Source organism: Sander vitreus, chromosome 24 (genome assembly GCF_031162955.1).
Source record: "Sander vitreus isolate 19-12246 chromosome 24, sanVit1, whole genome shotgun sequence".
In the NCBI taxonomy this organism is placed as follows: domain Eukaryota; kingdom Metazoa; phylum Chordata; class Actinopteri; order Perciformes; family Percidae; genus Sander; species Sander vitreus.
The window spans coordinates 887,735-903,689 of record NC_135878.1 but is presented as its reverse complement, the minus strand read 5'-3'; the positions used below and the strand labels follow the sequence as shown (position 1 = coordinate 903,689).

General features: G+C 39.9%; 2 protein-coding genes across 2 annotated transcripts; one reads left to right on the top strand and one right to left on the bottom strand.

Moving 5' to 3' along the window:
* Nucleotides 1–105: 105 nt before the first annotated feature.
* Nucleotides 106–3,082, top strand: LOC144512617 (dynein light chain Tctex-type 1-like). The gene is made up of 5 exons (XM_078243433.1): nt 106–288; nt 637–678; nt 1,235–1,358; nt 1,955–2,032; nt 2,592–3,082. The coding sequence occupies exons 1-5, from the start codon at nt 253–255 to the stop codon at nt 2,663–2,665; spliced, it is 354 nt and encodes a 117-aa protein (XP_078099559.1). The 5' UTR covers nt 106–252; the 3' UTR covers nt 2,666–3,082.
* A 142-nt stretch (nt 3,083–3,224) lies between these two features.
* On the bottom strand, nt 3,225–15,393 carry cybb (cytochrome b-245, beta polypeptide (chronic granulomatous disease)). The gene is made up of 13 exons (XM_078243432.1): nt 15,270–15,393; nt 14,296–14,388; nt 12,138–12,248; nt 11,927–12,011; nt 11,320–11,468; nt 9,930–10,111; nt 8,992–9,124; nt 8,765–8,857; nt 8,027–8,280; nt 7,201–7,363; nt 6,456–6,602; nt 5,956–6,080; nt 3,225–4,196 (listed from the first exon to the last, which is right to left on the bottom strand). Exons 1-13 carry the CDS (start codon nt 15,312–15,314, stop codon nt 4,079–4,081), a joined length of 1,698 nt encoding a protein of 565 aa, XP_078099558.1. The 5' UTR covers nt 15,315–15,393; the 3' UTR covers nt 3,225–4,078.
* Nucleotides 15,394–15,955: the final 562 nt, after the last annotated feature.

The window sequence follows — 15,955 nt, the reverse complement described above, 5'->3', positions numbered from 1 at the left end:
TGTATAATATACAGTCTATGGATGTAACTTAGAAATGTGTTGCTATGGTTGCTACCAGCAGTTGGCAGCCGCCAGCCGTTGGTCGCTCACCGCATTCTCTTCTTCGTCGCTCTTTATTCTCGTTCTGTTGACAGCTCTCAGGAAGTCCTAAACAGCTCCTGTTTTTCTCGGTTTTTTTTCCAGAAAAAAATAGCCTTTTCTTCTATTTTTAACTGAAAAACAAAGACTGTTACTCCTTTGGACCAGCGATAGATGACAGGAATGGAGGAGTATCCTAACGGCAACGAGGTTTGTACCGTAATTTACGTATTAAGTGATACATTAGGGTAGATAGTAGCTGGCTAGCTGCCCTAGCTAGCCACTTCTAACGTTATCTCCCAGGTGATTTGTGATGCTAACGCTGTATTTTGGTGTCAAATCGTTATATAGTATTGCGTATTATATCTACAATTGGCTAACAACCTGTTCCTGGTGGTTAGCAAGTTGTTTAAAGTGACATTGGGACTGATATTATACTATTTCTGTATAAATACTATGTGACTGTGACTGTAAAATGTAGTTAATGTTAAGTGTTAAGGGGGAATGTATGTATGTATAACCTGCATTGACTCGTATTTGTCTGTTTCCCATTTTCAGGGTTCCTTCAACTCTGAAGAAGCTGATGGCCTTGTCAAAGAGGTAATATTAACTCGAGTTAACCCTTTAACATCACGTTTTCTTTTCTTTTAGTAGCTTTAAGGTTGTTAAATTCATTAGCGTTACCCGCACACTATCAGACTATATCTTAACTGGTGTTACCCCTCCACAGTGTACTGAGTGGGACAGTAGCAGAGTATTCATTGGGTTTTGCTGTAAAGGTTCACCATTGATTCAGATGTTTATAGGATTAATAAAAGAATCTGTTTCAAAGTAGTTACTCATTTTTAACAAAACAGGAGACATCAGAGAGGGTCATCACAGTTACTAATTTTTGAAATAACGTTAGTTTTTTTATCTTAATTGCTATTTCACATTGCTGTTACACATCTGAGTCTGTACTAATAGTGGAAAATAGTGCATTAAGAAACTCTTCAGAAAAAATAATGATAATGTTTATTCTGTACTCAGGTTTGTAACAGTGTCTGCTCTTTATTTCAGTCTCCTCGGGGTGAAACGGCACCCAGTGACTTCCACATGACTGTAAACATGGAGCTGTTATGTGATGGGCGTGTGTGTCTCTGTGTTTTTATCTCAGTGTATCGAGGCGGTCGTGGGCGGTGACGACTACAGCCTGAATCATGTGAACAAATGGACCGCCAGCATCGTGGAGCGCTGCCTCACGCAGCTGGTCAAACAGGGGAAACCGTACAAGTACATCGGTGTGTTTGTGTCTCGCTGCAGATTTCACTTTAACTTAGGATGTTTCATTACTTTCTAAAGTATGTTTTTTTTTATTATATTAACAGGGTTCCTGGGGGTCTTAAAAGTATTACAAGTTTAACATTTAATTTTCTAAAAATAAGGTCTTAAAAGCATTGCATTTCCTTTACAAAGGTCTTTTTTTCTTGTCCTTTTTGTGGGATTAAATAAATGCTGTAACGTCGTGGGTAACATTTAAATTACTTTTGTATTTTTAGTTTCATATCATAAGCGCTTTAAATGTGACAAATATTGAATTGATTTTATGTTATTAGAGTACAAACACACTTAAATTCAGGTAACGTTACTTGGTAAATACTTCTTTTCTCTGGCTTAAATCCACACTGATTTTCCATTACGTGGCCGTGAAGTTGGCATTACATTTCATCCTAGGTGGTCTTAAAAAAGTCTTTAATGTAACTTGGAGAACCATGGGGGGACCCTGATTTAAGACGGAAGAAAACAAGTTGTACGTGTGACTGCTTTCAAATAAAACATTTAAACTAGAATACAAAATGGAACAAAGTGCTTATTGTGACTGTTTGTGTCTGTACAGTGACGTGTGCTGTGATGCAGAAAACAGGAGCCGGCCTCCACACAGCTAACTCCTGCTACTGGGACACTGCCGTGGACGGTAGGCTGAGTTTTCTCCGCTGGTTCACTCTGAGAGCACCTCTCTTTTAATGGAGAGGTCCAGCCTCATCACATAGGGCCATGTCTTCTGTTGTTCTCATATACTGTATAGCTATTGTCAATGATGCTTTCAGTTAGCAGTGTGTCCCCTGTTGACTGCTTTAGCCTGGTGGGTTCTCAGTTTAACACTTTAAAGTTTCTTTTAATATGTATCAGTTACTTTTCAAAATCCACATGAACCACTCTTCACATCAGCATGAAATGAATCCACTGCACAGCACTAATTTATATTATACTATTTAAGACAAACGCGTCACTTTTAAAGCTGGTTCAACACTGCAGCTGATTTGTTAGAATTCTTCATCTGCAAAGTAACTCCAGCCGCCAGATAAATGCAGAGGAGAACAAGTCAAATATTTCCCTCTGAAAGTACTTAAAGTGACTATATGTAACTTTCTGCTTTCTTCCTGTTTTCTTTATGTCTGCTCGTTTAGTCCGTTCTCATTCTCTCATGTTTTAAGTATCTCTCTAAACTTTCCCCTCCTTGTTTGTCTCTGCAGGAAGCTGCACTGTGAGATGGGAAAACCGCACCATGTACTGTGTAGTCAGTGTGTTTGCTGTGGCTATCCCATAACACACACACACACACACAACACACACACACACACACACACACACACACACACACACACACACACACACACACACACACACACACACACACACACACACACACACACACACACAAACACACACACACACTGCTGCCACCAGAGGGGAAGTGCAGTGTTTCTGTGAACAGCAGGGGGCCACCAAGTGCCATACAGCTGTGTGTACACCAGGAAGCTTGACCTTTAACCTCCTTAAGGAAAAGTTTCAGAAGATGAAACTGTATTTTCAGCCTTCAGATGCATGACAACATCATCATCTTAATGTATTTATCTTATCTCATGTCACTGCAGTGCTTTAGTAGTGTCCCATTTATCTCTCACTGACGCCTGACAGCAGCTGGAACCCTTCTTCAAAATAAACGTGAAGACATTTGTGTTCAGTCGTTTATCTTCAATGAATCAATAATTTATCTTGGCTTTATGTTTTATATATCCATGATATCCTCTCGGTTTTTATCGTTTTGCTGTTTTTCTCCATTCTTCAGATGCACTAATTGTGTTGTAAAATTGCCACAAAACATCTCTGAAAATTCAAGTTTATTATCCAAAAAAGGAATCCCCATTGGTCTTGGGTGCTAAAGAAAATACATTAAAAAAGCATCACAGATGTGATGAATACAATTAACATCACTGGCAAAACGTCAGCCTATACACATGCTTTCTTCACATCTACTTTGCATTTTTTATTTTTTTACAATTTAAATAACATAGTAAATGTTTAAACATAACATTTAGTCATTTTTTCAGACACGATCCCACACTGTAACCAGAAGTCTGCTGGTTTATAACAAAACCAGACCAAAGAAAATCCATTTACTATCTGAAAAAGCCTCACATCTAAGATTCGTGAACAGTATTTCTAAATCCTGTACTCATGCACATGGAATAAAAACTAAACAGGAAAATGCTTTACTTTCTCGTTATTTGGCAAATTTTGAGCTGCTCAACAGCTCCACTGTAGCTAAGCTTTAATGCCTTGCTCGAGGGCGATTTTTTTTTTTTCGTCTCAAAGTTTTGGGAATTTGAACCATGAGGTATCAAACCTGCTTTTCAGAAATACATCTTGTGTGAGCAAAACGAAAAAAAACTAAATGAAAATAGGAAGAACGGTTTTGAAAGTAGCTTTACTTATTGATGTAACACAAAAGGAGAACAAGGTAATGTGGAAAATACCGCATGGCTATTTCCTCCGTTTTTGAGCAACAGCGGTGTCTTTGCAGAACGTCTGTGGCGGGAAGCAGAGACCCCTGATGAGCTGCCAGTGGTAACAGTTGTAAAGAATTACAAGAATTATTTAAAAACATCGAACCCTGCTGTGATACATAAGCGACGCTCTTTCAGTACTTGTGCCGTTCCCCTTTCTCTCCTGGTTGTTGTTAGAAGTTCTCTTTGTTGAAGATGAACTTGACATCGCCCTCTGTGTGAGACAGACTCTGTTTCTCCAGAGATTTCCCCAGCTGAGGCGGACCGCACAGGAACACTCCCACTTTAGTTCTGAGGACACAAAAACATTCAGGATAACTACCGGCAGTAGGAATGCTTATAATTCTGCTGGTCTCCATCTCAGCAGAAAACCTTGTTTAAATGTTTGGCTTTGTGTATATTTTTAAAAACAAGCCAGAAAATCAAGAACAAAATCCCTTAGTGTTTTCCTTAAGTTTAGGTTTGCTGCTTCCTGTTTGGTGCAAAACTCCCATGATTTTATTCCACCGTTGGAAAACTGTCCTGAAAAAGCTCTGGTGTCAGACTGTAAAGGTGTAACTTGAGTTAAGATATTTCCCCAGGTGAAGAATGAACTTGACCAGGTCTTTAAAAAAGTATTTTTGTTATTGCCCCTAGTTAATTATCTTTGCACAGGCAGTGTTTTCTCTACATTTGTGGAAGACTTAGGTGCATGAATTTGGCGGGGGATTTATGGGCCCTCCATTTCAACGTTATTTCAATAAAAAAAAAAAAAAAAAAATGCAACTTCACATCATTTTGGACCATTATTGTTACCATATGAATGAAGCCAGGGAACCATAGGCACACGGTCAGAATGTGTAAGTTTATGTTGGAGGTGTGTGTGAGCAGTTGTAAAATAAATAGTTGTTTGTGAACAGGAGCTTCTGGGGCTCCAGTCCCAAATGTTTTCTCAAAAGCCCCGAATCTTTTAGGCCGACTTTACTGTCTTTCAGAGGCTGTAGTGGACTAAAGTTACAGTTAAAGAACAATTGCATACAAAATAGGATGAAGGCTCTAGAGGATGATTTTTTTCGTGTGGCAACTGTCATGTACAGATTTTTTAGGCAGTCCCTTATCAAATGGCTTGAAAAATAGCTGCCGTAAATGGGAAGAAGAAGCTAACTCCGCCCATACAGCTGACGAATTCATCCCTCTACAAACACATTTACTCGTTTCCTCTCTCCTCGCATGATTTCCTTGCGTCTCTCCCGTGCCTCCTTGATGGGATGGACTAGGACTAAAGGTGCTTCTCATGTCACTTAAATTGCCTCCTCGACTCCTCCACTTGCCTCCCTTCCTCGCGTCTTAGTCCCTCCCACCAAGGAGCCACGGATAGAAGCGGAGAAATCATCGGAGGAGAGAGGAACCGAGGAAATGTGTTTTAGAGGGATGAGACGTCCTTTCCTCTGAAGCGTCACATGAATACATCAGTTGTTTGGGCGGAGTTAGCTACCCTTTCAGCTGCATGGCTTCCAGGAACACTGCTCTCGTGTGTCCTCGCCTAAAGCTCCTCGATGATCCCTCCTTGGTCCTCGAGGCAGGAATAAGCGCTCTGAGACGGCCTTCACCAGGAGGGACAGAACAACTTCCGGTTCAGCCGAGGACCGAGGAGTCAAGGAGCTATCCCATAAGGGCCATGAGGTGCAGCTTAAGACGCGAGGAAGGGAAGCAAGTGAAGGAAACTTCGATGCAATCTAAGGACCTGAGACTTACCCGCAGAGTTTTTCCTGCATGCCTCCTCGACATGTAACGTTAGATAGCTCATCTCAAGCATTATTAGATCTTGGTAGAAGCATGCTGCATACTTATTGGCTCACTGACACTGATTAGATTTACTGCTTATTAAATGACGAGCCATTTTTCGATACTATGCAGGCAATTCAGTCGTTGCCTAAAAGTATTAAAGTTGGTTTCCCAGCCCAGTAGTTGTAGAGATTGAAGTGGCAGCATGTCAGCAGTAACGTCATCACCTGTATGAAGCGAAAGTGTTTGTGTGTGTACAGTGTGATAGCATAACAAAGGGCCTCACCCTGGGTGCTTTGACGCAATATGGGTGAACTCGTTGTCCCAGTTGGGTTTGCCATAAAGAGTTTTCTGTTTGAGCCCCGTGATTGGATCGTTCACCGCCTCATGGTGGACACGGAAGTGAGCGGCCTGACGGAGTGAAAGACAGACAGAGTTTAAAGGATGCACCGCAGTTTTTGATCGTGTACAGATGTCTGAACATGGCAGGACAAACGGCACAGTTTAATGACCACTTATTTTTCAACTACTGTCAGCTTGTTAGATGTGAATATGTTCTAGTTCCTTCTCTCCTCTGTGACGGTAAACTGAATATCTTTTGAGTTGTGGACAAAACAAGACATTTGAGGACGTCATCTTGGGCTTTTTGGGAAACACTGATTCACATTTCTCACCATTTTCTGACATTTTATAGACCAAACAATTTATCCAATAATCCAGAAAATAATCCCCAGATTAATGGACAATGAATAGAATTGTTAGTGTCAGCCCTAGCACTGTTCATACCTCGGTGTCCTTCCAGCGGGTGAGGTAGATGTTGTAGCTGAGGAAGTCGGTCACACCCTTCTCGGCCATCTGACCCTCCAGAGACTGCAGCAGGTCAGCGAACCACTCGAAGGCCTGCGTCTCCGGGCACAGCCAGTAGAAGTAGATCTGGGGAGGACAGGGACACACGGGAGCTCAGATTTACCGTGGTAAAAATTGGTACGTTAAGCAGTGGTGCACTTTTGAAGAATTTTACAGTCTTGAATAATAACTCAACACACCTTAGAAAGTATCACTAACCACCCAAAATCTACCGTGTGTTCAGACTGAATACAAAGCAAATTTTCACTTTGGTTATTCACACAAATTCTTATTTTTGCAGACCTTGTTTATTTGCCCTAAACTGTATCGCATCGTCTTTTTTTTTTCATTCATGAACTTGGAAATTGTAGTTTAACAGTGCTCCACTTTCTGGAGCTTTCAAACTTGGCACACTTTCTTCATCTGCGGATGGAGTTTGCTTAGAATACTTTCCATAACTTGCTCAAAGAGAAGTCTTAAAGTGACGATCCATCTGCTGAAGATGTTGTACAGCTGAAAGCTCCAGAGAGAGCACCTTAAGTCAGGACTATTTCCAATCTTGAGAATGATTTGATGCTTGATAGAAATCTAGTTCAACAAACGGTCCCCTTACTAATCGTCTCTCATTCACCCTGAGCGAACGAAGAATGTGAGAAGCTAGTAAGTGTGTTAATGTCTCCCTCACCTTCTTCGTGAAGACGTCCTGGTTGTTCTGGATGCGTTTGTACCACACAGACTTGAGGATGGAGGCGAAAGGAGTGACGCCGATCCCGGCGCCGACCAGCATCACCACCTCATAACGAAACACGTCTTCACTGGCCGTCCCAAACGGCCCGTCTATGGCCAGCCTGAGGAACAGAGAGAGGGAAACTGGTCATGATGGGAGGCACTGGGATCTAAAGCACAACCATTTCATAAATATTTAATATTCTGATAAGTGTCCTTGACGTCTCTGTGCTTCATTTATAAAAAAAAAATAATAATAATCGCAAACTATTTTGATAATGAACTATTTTAGTCATTTTTATTCCAAAAATTGCAGAAAATTCAGTTTACAGTGCTGTATTGTTTCTTTGTTGTGAATAATTTGTGGAGCGGTTAACTCATAATCATCTGAAACGTGACAAGAGGCTCTAAGTAGAGGCTTTCTTTCGAAGAGGTCACAAGCTAAAAAGCCTGATTGTTGTTCAACACAACAGTCAAAGTGAACATCTGCAGTTGATGCCATTAGAGGCAGCAGCTTTGAATAAAGGCCGAGAACAGGAAGTTGCTGCAGCTTACTCAGCAGGACCACAGTGGGGAAAGTTTATATTATTATTGAATGATTTCTACGCTTTCTCTGCCTCTTGACTCCACCAAGAATTACACACAATAAAGCACTGTAAAGACCCTCAATAGCAGCTTTTGAAAGGAGTGCTGCATCAGAGAGGTGGAGGGCTCAATCAAATGTAATCACGAGCAATTTTAGGCACAGTTTTCCTCTTATCACCCCCTTCCCCCTGCTGTCGTACTTAGGCAATTTCCAGGCCTCCTGAGGCTCCGTTTTGTCTCCTCCGCAGGCCTCATACAGCGCCTGGGTCCAGTCTCCGACGATACGGATGTGGGCGCTGAAGTAGTCCTCCTCGGGGGCGGACGTCAGGGTGAAGGGGTGCCACTCCAGCCTGGAGACGGACGGACACTGGATGAAGACGTACTGACCCACCTCCATATGGAAACCTTTCCTCTTCATCTGCAACTCCAGAGTCTTAGACGGGTGCATCACCACCTGAGGGACAGGTACAGGAGTATTTAGGGGTATAATTACTTTAATTTTATTTCATTTGTTTCTGCAATTACTTGAAAAATCATAACTTCCCAGACCCCAAAGTGACGTCTACAAATGTCTTTGTTTTTGTTCGTCCAGCAGTTCAAATCCAAGTTATTATAGTCATATCAGAAAAATGGTTTGATATTGTAAAAAACAGATGAATGATTTGATATTTATGGTAATCCAGATTTGGTATTTTTTTAAGGAGACATATATACAAAGATATGTGTCTTTCAACAAGTAATGCCAGAACAAAAATGTCTTTTTCTACCAAAGTTAATTTAAATCTGCCAAATACTTTTTTGAGATATTCAACTAACAGTTAAACAGAGAACGTTGTAGAGGATGGAGAACGTTGAATACAATTTCTACAAACTGCTGCTTTTCCTGTTCAGATCATGACTGTATACATCTTTTTATTTCAGCACACACACACACACACCTTGGTGATGACCACTTTCTGGTGGGAGCGATAGAGTCGGACGAGCCTCTCACACACATAGAGGATCATGGGGCCCACCACCCACTTCCACGTCTGCAGAAAAGGTACATCAACAGCTTAAAAGATGTGACATGCTAAACGGATTTTTGTTGCTACAAAGTTTTCAGAATGTACTGCAATGAAACAAAGTGTTTCCCATGAGCACCCTGCAGTCTTCAACAGCTCACCATCGGCGGGTTTCCAGCAAACTCTGGTACAGCGCATTCGGAGCCGTTGTTTCCCCAGTCTTCAAACTGGTCGGCACAAACATCGGGCCTGTTTGTCTTCAGGCTAGCGGCTGTCTGTCCTCGCACGATCCGCCTGCAGTCAGGGAACAACACGCACAGGAATTCTAATTATTTTAAGTGAAGCTCGTGGCATAAACGTTTTTGGCCAGCAGCTACTTTTAAAATCCTTGAGCCACGCAGGCTTGTTACCAGCCAATCATTTGCCCCATAAAGGTGAAATGCAGGAAATGCACGAGCATCATTCTTGAACTTGTTAAGAATACACATTTAAGTGCTGTCAAGTTAACAAAATCACTATTACCAATGACTCTTGGAATATATTCGGGGTGCACTGACTTTGAAATTCCAGGCCGATGTTTTGTTGTGACAAGGAACTAAACTGTTTTAAAGCCATTTATCTTTACACTATCTTTGAATGAGCACAATTTCAATCATACAAATGTATGAAACAACCTGCATATGCTAGTTGACTGTTGTCCCAGTTGGCCACTGCCATCGGTGAATTGCCGTCTTATTTGCCGATAGTCAACGAGGCGAATATCGGTCAATACGATAATCTGCCGATAGATCAGTGAATCTTTAGAATATATATTTCTTTTTAATGTTTAAATTAATTTCCTATTTTTTGAGCTCAAATCCAAGGAAATGGTGGACTTGGTTGAAATGTAAAGGAACAGTGGCAAAAAACAACTAATGAATCACTTAATTCTCAATGGCTACCCGCCTACTGGCAAGTAGATTGGCACATGGTCGGGTTGTAATTTCAGGGCCTGGCTGCTGGTAACTGTACCTAAAAACTTTAGCTTGGTGCTTCTTACACTCAACCGTGTTTATCCTGGTCTAACTGAATATTACATGTAGTTTTTGTGCCTTTTTACCCGAAGCCGTGGAACACCAGTCCAATGAAGAAGATGACGAAGAGGTGGTGTGTGTACCAGAAGACCTCGAAGTAGGACCTGCGGATCACCTCCATGGATGAAGTAATGATGAGGATGAGGGCCAGCGTGATGACCACGCCTGTCAGACCGGCGATGGTGGTGAACATGACGATGGTAGGGCTCTGCGTACAAACACACAGCACACAGGGGTTAGTTGCGGCGTGGGTCCAGGTCACAGGGTCAGCGCCTCCAACGCCCTGCAGGTCAGGTTTGTTGGCTAACTTCCCTCATGTACCAATGTCTGTTTTGTCATAGTTCCTCTCCATGCTCACACCGACTGTGGGCACGTACTCTCTGCTGCTTCTGTATAAAGTACAAAGCTAGTTTGGAGGCTAAAGAGTGACCGTTGAAGTGAACATCACAGGGGTTGTGGAGTTGTTATATTATAGAAAATAAACAGATTTGGTCATTTCTTCAGTGTACTTTTTATTTAAGTAAACTTGCAACTGAAATTTTACATTTCAAACATTTGAAATACTAAAAGTAATTAAAGTGACAGTTGTAATACTATTAGTGCAAGAAGTTGAAACAGTTAAAGTGGAAGTACTGTAAAAGTGTGAGCACTAACTAAAGTTGAATGTCCACTGAGGTGTCTAAACGGAAAGACAAAGTGCCGTCTGAAGTTGATTGTGTATGATCGTTGGAGCAGTTAGAAGAGTTTTGGGGTGTGGTTTTCACAAGGAATGTGGTTTTTAATGTCCCTAAACACAGATAAAGTCTCAGTTTAAGAATGAGACATGAAAGCAGTTGGATTGTCATTTTTAAGAGTAAAAGACGAGAGAAACTGAACTGGTCTGAGTAAGGCATGAATAAATCCAACTGACAATATAATAATAAATAATAACTGTGAAACCAGTGGTACAAGAAATACAGTTCAAAGTCTGAGAGAGAACTTTTATTAGAGGAAGCTACAATCTCACAACCTTGACTAAAATATTAAAGGACATAGAGCGGGAGGAGATTTTTAGCATGTTTGTGGCCTTAGACTCAGAATATTTCATCCTCACCATAACTTACTTAAAGCTGTTGCACACCGAGTCATTTATTGTTGGATTTCACCCACGAGGCCGACGAGATGCTGCGTATTTAGTTTTTATGCCACAGAAGATCCAACTCTTCTTTATTTGTGTCAAAGCTTTTAAAGAAATGCATTATAAAGCTAAATACTGTAAAAAGGAAGTTTTTTAAATGACAAAATATCTCCAAAGAGGAAGTTTGTCGGATGAAGTAATACTTTATTTTTTTCTCATTGACACCAAATTTGGCAGTTAAGCAGAGGAGGATTTCACAGATTTGAGCAACACAAGAAGCTTCCGTAACCACAACTCACCGTCTCGTTGGTCCTGATGGGGTTCAGGAAGGAGGCGTTGTCCCCGGTGCCGATTTCAGACAGGATGAAGGGCAGAAGGCTGCTGTTGCGATCCAGCTGAGCGTCCATGAAAAACTCAAAGTTAAACAAATGTGCACCGATGTGCACCGCTACGAGAGGGCGAGAAAGAGAAAATGTATTATGAATAAAGTGATTTTAAATAGTCCAAACGCTCTGAAGCTGCAGAATTCTTCTTATAACTCATACATATGACTAAGTGATGTGGAGTTATATATTTTAGTGTATGTTTTGACTACATAAATCAGAAACACTGGATTGTCACAGATATAATGGCATATATGGATGTTTTATAGATTACACTTTCATGTATATTTATTAGTTAATTCAATTAACATATTTCAAGTTGTGTTTCATTGGACAACTGTCATATAACTTCCTCCCAGTCAATGAAGAAAAACCTGATATCGTGTTTTTTTTAATCATCATATTTAATTGTTTATTTTAATAACTTGGCATCATTTTACAACTTGGAAAAAGTTATTTGTGCTTTTGTGTTTTTTCCGGTGTTGATCATTGTAACACGAGCTAAGATCCTCAACAATAATACCTGTGTGGAAGGCGATCATGTACGCCACCAGTTTGTGAAAGGTGAGGTTTCGATCGAGCTGACGAGCAGCTGTGCGGCTGCAGCACTGAATACAGACAGACAGACAATCAATCCAGGCCTCTGATAGTTAGAAATACAAATTGGATCCCTCGTAAGCATCTTTTTATTATGAATTTTTGTTTGGTGAGAATTTGGTGTTTTGGAGTGATACCTGGATGGTTCCACGGAGGAAGGACAGCAGGTTTCGGCACACTGGCAGGAGGATGAGCATACAGTTAAAGTTGAGGCAGGCGGCGGGAGCTCTGGCCCAGGACAGAGCATGCTGACGGGTTAGAGAGAGACGGGTTACTTCACATCACTTTATAGCGCTCATTTGGAAATAAATCCTTTCTCTTGTATCCCTAAAAGACCTGTGAATAAGTATACAAGTTGTAACTTGTGAGTATTGGTCCTCATGTCTCTTAACATTGATATTTGATAACTTTAAATATAGGGAACACGGATAGTAGAAAGTACAACAGATTGTTTCACTTCTGCTCACTTTGATGCAGCTGTGCAGTAAGGGCTCAGTGTTTCATGAAGCCAGCTGTGACCACGGAAGAAACTAACGCTCACGTCAGACCTGCTTCCCTTCACTGCCAAGCACTGGAAGTGTAGATACAAGGTGGAGTAGATATGGTGCGTGTTGGGCTGTTTTATACTGTGGCATTTTGTTAATGGAAGATGATAAATGAATCGGCTGCTGAAACTCAATCTGTTTCTGTCATATCTAAGATGGATTGATTTTTAAACCTGCTGAACATTCAAACACACTTATTTTAAACTCTACCCAACCGTCAGCGGTGGAAGAAGTATTCAGATCCTTTACTTTAGTAAAAGTACTAATACCACACTGTAAAAATACTCTATTACGAGTAAAAGTCCTGCATTGAAAATGTTACTCAAGTAAAAGTCTAAGTATCAAGAAAATGTACTTAAAGTATTAAAAGTACTCAATGCAGAAAAATCCTCCCATTGTAGTGTGTGTAAAGGATCCAACCAGTTGTGTTTAATGGTCTGATCATCTCAGCTGGACTTGTAGCCGTTATATTGTTGGCTAGTTTACTTTAGAATAAAACATCAGATTTATAAACTACATGTGTTGTGTGCAAAACATCTGTAAAGTAACTAAAGCTGTCAGATGAATGTAGTGGAGTAAAAAGTACAATATTTCTCTCGTAGAAGGTAGCTTGAAAAGAAAAGACTCCAGGAAAGTACAAGTACCTCAAATTTGTACTTAAGTACTGTACTGGAGTAAATAATTACATTCCACCACTGTTATAAAATGTGCTATTTTATTTCCCTTGTTTGCAGTGAGTGTAGTCTATATTATGCACTTTTAAGTAACATATGTAAGAAAAGATATTTAAAAAATGTCCCCAGAAAAGTGTAGAAGACCAAATGAAATTGAAACAGAAACCGATCAGGATCAATATCCAGCCTGATATCAGACTTGAACACGAGCAGTCGAGTGGGAATAACATTAAGTCTACTGGTGGCGTTTATAAATTGAAGATAAGGGGATTTCTGACGGATTAGATATCTCCCAGCATGTGAAAATAATTGGTTCCAAGAAACTGAAGCCAAAGAATCAGCAAAGCCGCCGCTGGCAGCAGTTCAGAGTCAAAGAAATCCAGTATGTACACTAAGATACAGTAACTGATGCAGGTGTCTAAATGAAATGATGTAGCTAAGCTAACACAGTGTGTTTATCTTGTTAACAAACTGTTACCATGAGCTAATTCAGGCTGCAACAAATGATTGAATCATCTTTTTGTAACTCAGGTCTGTAAAACGTCAGAAAATAGAGCTCTTCAAAACGGAAATATCTTCTGTTTTATAACATAGACTAAGAGAACCACCAACTATTCACATTATACAGGGTTGGAACCAGAGAACTTCTGGTATTGTTGCCTTAAAAAGTGACTGAAGTGATAATTTGGTCATGTTAAAGTAAAGAAGAGGAATGGGAGCGCTGCAGCTTGATGTTAATCTTGGACATTTCGGAGAGAGCACCCGCTGCAGATTGAGGAACTGAAAAGGGCCGTTTTTCTTCAAATGATTCTCCTCCAACTTTCACAAGTTGTTTGATTAGTTTGTTGAGAGCTTTTGGTTCTTTCTGAAACTTGAAAATATAGATACACTAGATGCATGCTCCTTTAGGAAACATAATCCACAGAGTGGATAACGGTGCAGTATCGGCCCAGAAAAGACTACTTTTTACTCTAAATCAATCAGTTTTTGTTTTTTTTTAAAGTAATTTGTAAAATAAATTTATAAAAAAATGGCTCGTCTCTGAGTGAATATGTGATGCAGCAGGTCGGACTCACCCCGAGCAGGACCCTGGTGTAAAACCATCTCTCCACCAGGAAGGCCATGTAGAAATGGACAAACAGGAAGGCATTGATCCCGAGCCACACCAGCTGGAACACAAATCACATCTCAAGCTTCATCAAAAAGCTTTCACTCCAATACGTTCAAATCATGCAAAATAATTCATGGAGGAATCATGAAACTTTATAATAAAAACTATTAAAGTGATCAGTTTTATAGTTTGATGTTCTCAGGTATCATTCAAAATGTTACTGAACTAATACCAAGATCTTTTACTTAATTTGGAGGAAATTAACATGTTTGGTACGTTTTCATATGACAAAAGAAGCAAAAAGTAATGTAAAATGTCCAAACACAAGCACAAAGAAGTCATGGCATTTGTATTTTTTCCAGGAAATTATGAACCTAAAGTGCAGTTTGCATTTTAAAATTTAAACTTGGCAATATTTACAGTGTCCTGAAATATGACCATGTTCAGGCCTAGAAAGTACTGTTCATAACAAATGTTTCCACCAGATTACCGCCAAAGAAATAAGCTTATATATATATATATATATATATATATATAGTTGAGCAGTGGTTCGCAACCTTTTTGGGTTCAAAATCAAAGTCTTATCTACATCCATTGAACTGGTTGCATTGTAAAAATGGTTTAATAATAAGCAAAGAGTAGAGAACAATCTGTAGCTGAAACATGATTTTTTAACTAACATATCTGGCAACCCCTAACATTAAACTTTATCCTAATAAAATACAGCATAAAAGTATGTGAATTGAATAAGGAACTATCTGATCAAAGAATAAGTAATATGATAGGATATGAAGGATATGAATCAGATCAGTCGATGCCAGGGTTTGGTACTTTTCTCTAACTACCCTAAGTCAACATCAAGTCTTAAGCAGATTGAACAGATTTTAAATGCAGCTGACAGGAGAAACACCCATAAGTGTAGCGATTAAATATACTCACAATAACAAAGATGGAGAGTCCCTCATTGGCAGCAAAGTTCCCCATGATGAGAAGAGCTTCTGAAAAACACTGTTGCTCTGATAATAGAGAAGGAAGCAGAAAATGGTGAAGGAGGAGGGTAAAGAGTGCCGTGGACTGGTTACTCCTTTTATAATCTCGGTTAGGAGAAAATAAGGAAGTGACCCGTCAGTTTTTCAGAAAGAGAGGCTGAAAAAGTTCCAGATTGAGTCTATTATCTGACTTCTGTTAAATAGTTTAATCAAAAGTTGTTTGCAAGCCGGAGACGGCATAATGGGCATCTGACTCAATATGAAAGACTTAAAGGTGTTGCTACTGCCACTCCATTTATCTGAAGTAACGAGTTACTGTGCAGATTAATAAAACAAACATAAAATGATTACTGATAGTGTAGTATTAATGGTTAAGATAAGACTTTATGCACAAATGGGCTGCATAATGAGTACTTTTACCTTTTGGTACTTGAAGTGTGTTGGACGCTAATACATTTGTACTTTGACTAATGTTGGCTTAAAACTAGCCATGTGACATGACAAAACTGAGAGAGAAAATAAGGAGAATCTTAAAGCTGATAGTTGATTCAGAATCTTTTCAGAGCCTTTAAAAAGCAAAACACGACAAACTTAAGATTCAGAGATTTAAATCACATAACTGCAGCAAAGGTGGAC

Coding starts and splice junctions, on each gene's coding strand:
- LOC144512617 (XM_078243433.1), top strand. CDS start 253: ATGACAGGAATGGAGGAGTATCCTAACGGCAACGAG. Junction 289..636: donor AGTATCCTAACGGCAACGAG/GTTTGTACCGTA, acceptor TCCCATTTTCAG/GGTTCCTTCAACTCTGAAGA. Junction 2,033..2,591: donor CTGGGACACTGCCGTGGACG/GTAGGCTGAGTT, acceptor TTGTCTCTGCAG/GAAGCTGCACTGTGAGATGG.
- cybb (XM_078243432.1), bottom strand. CDS start 15,314: ATGGGGAACTTTGCTGCCAATGAGGGACTCTCCATCTTTGTTATT. Junction 14,389..15,269: donor GACTCTCCATCTTTGTTATT/GTGAGTATATTT, acceptor TTTGTGTTCCAG/CTGGTGTGGCTCGGGATCAA. Junction 6,081..6,455: donor CCCGCTGGAAGGACACCGAG/GTATGAACAGTG, acceptor TCACTCCGTCAG/GCCGCTCACTTCCGTGTCCA.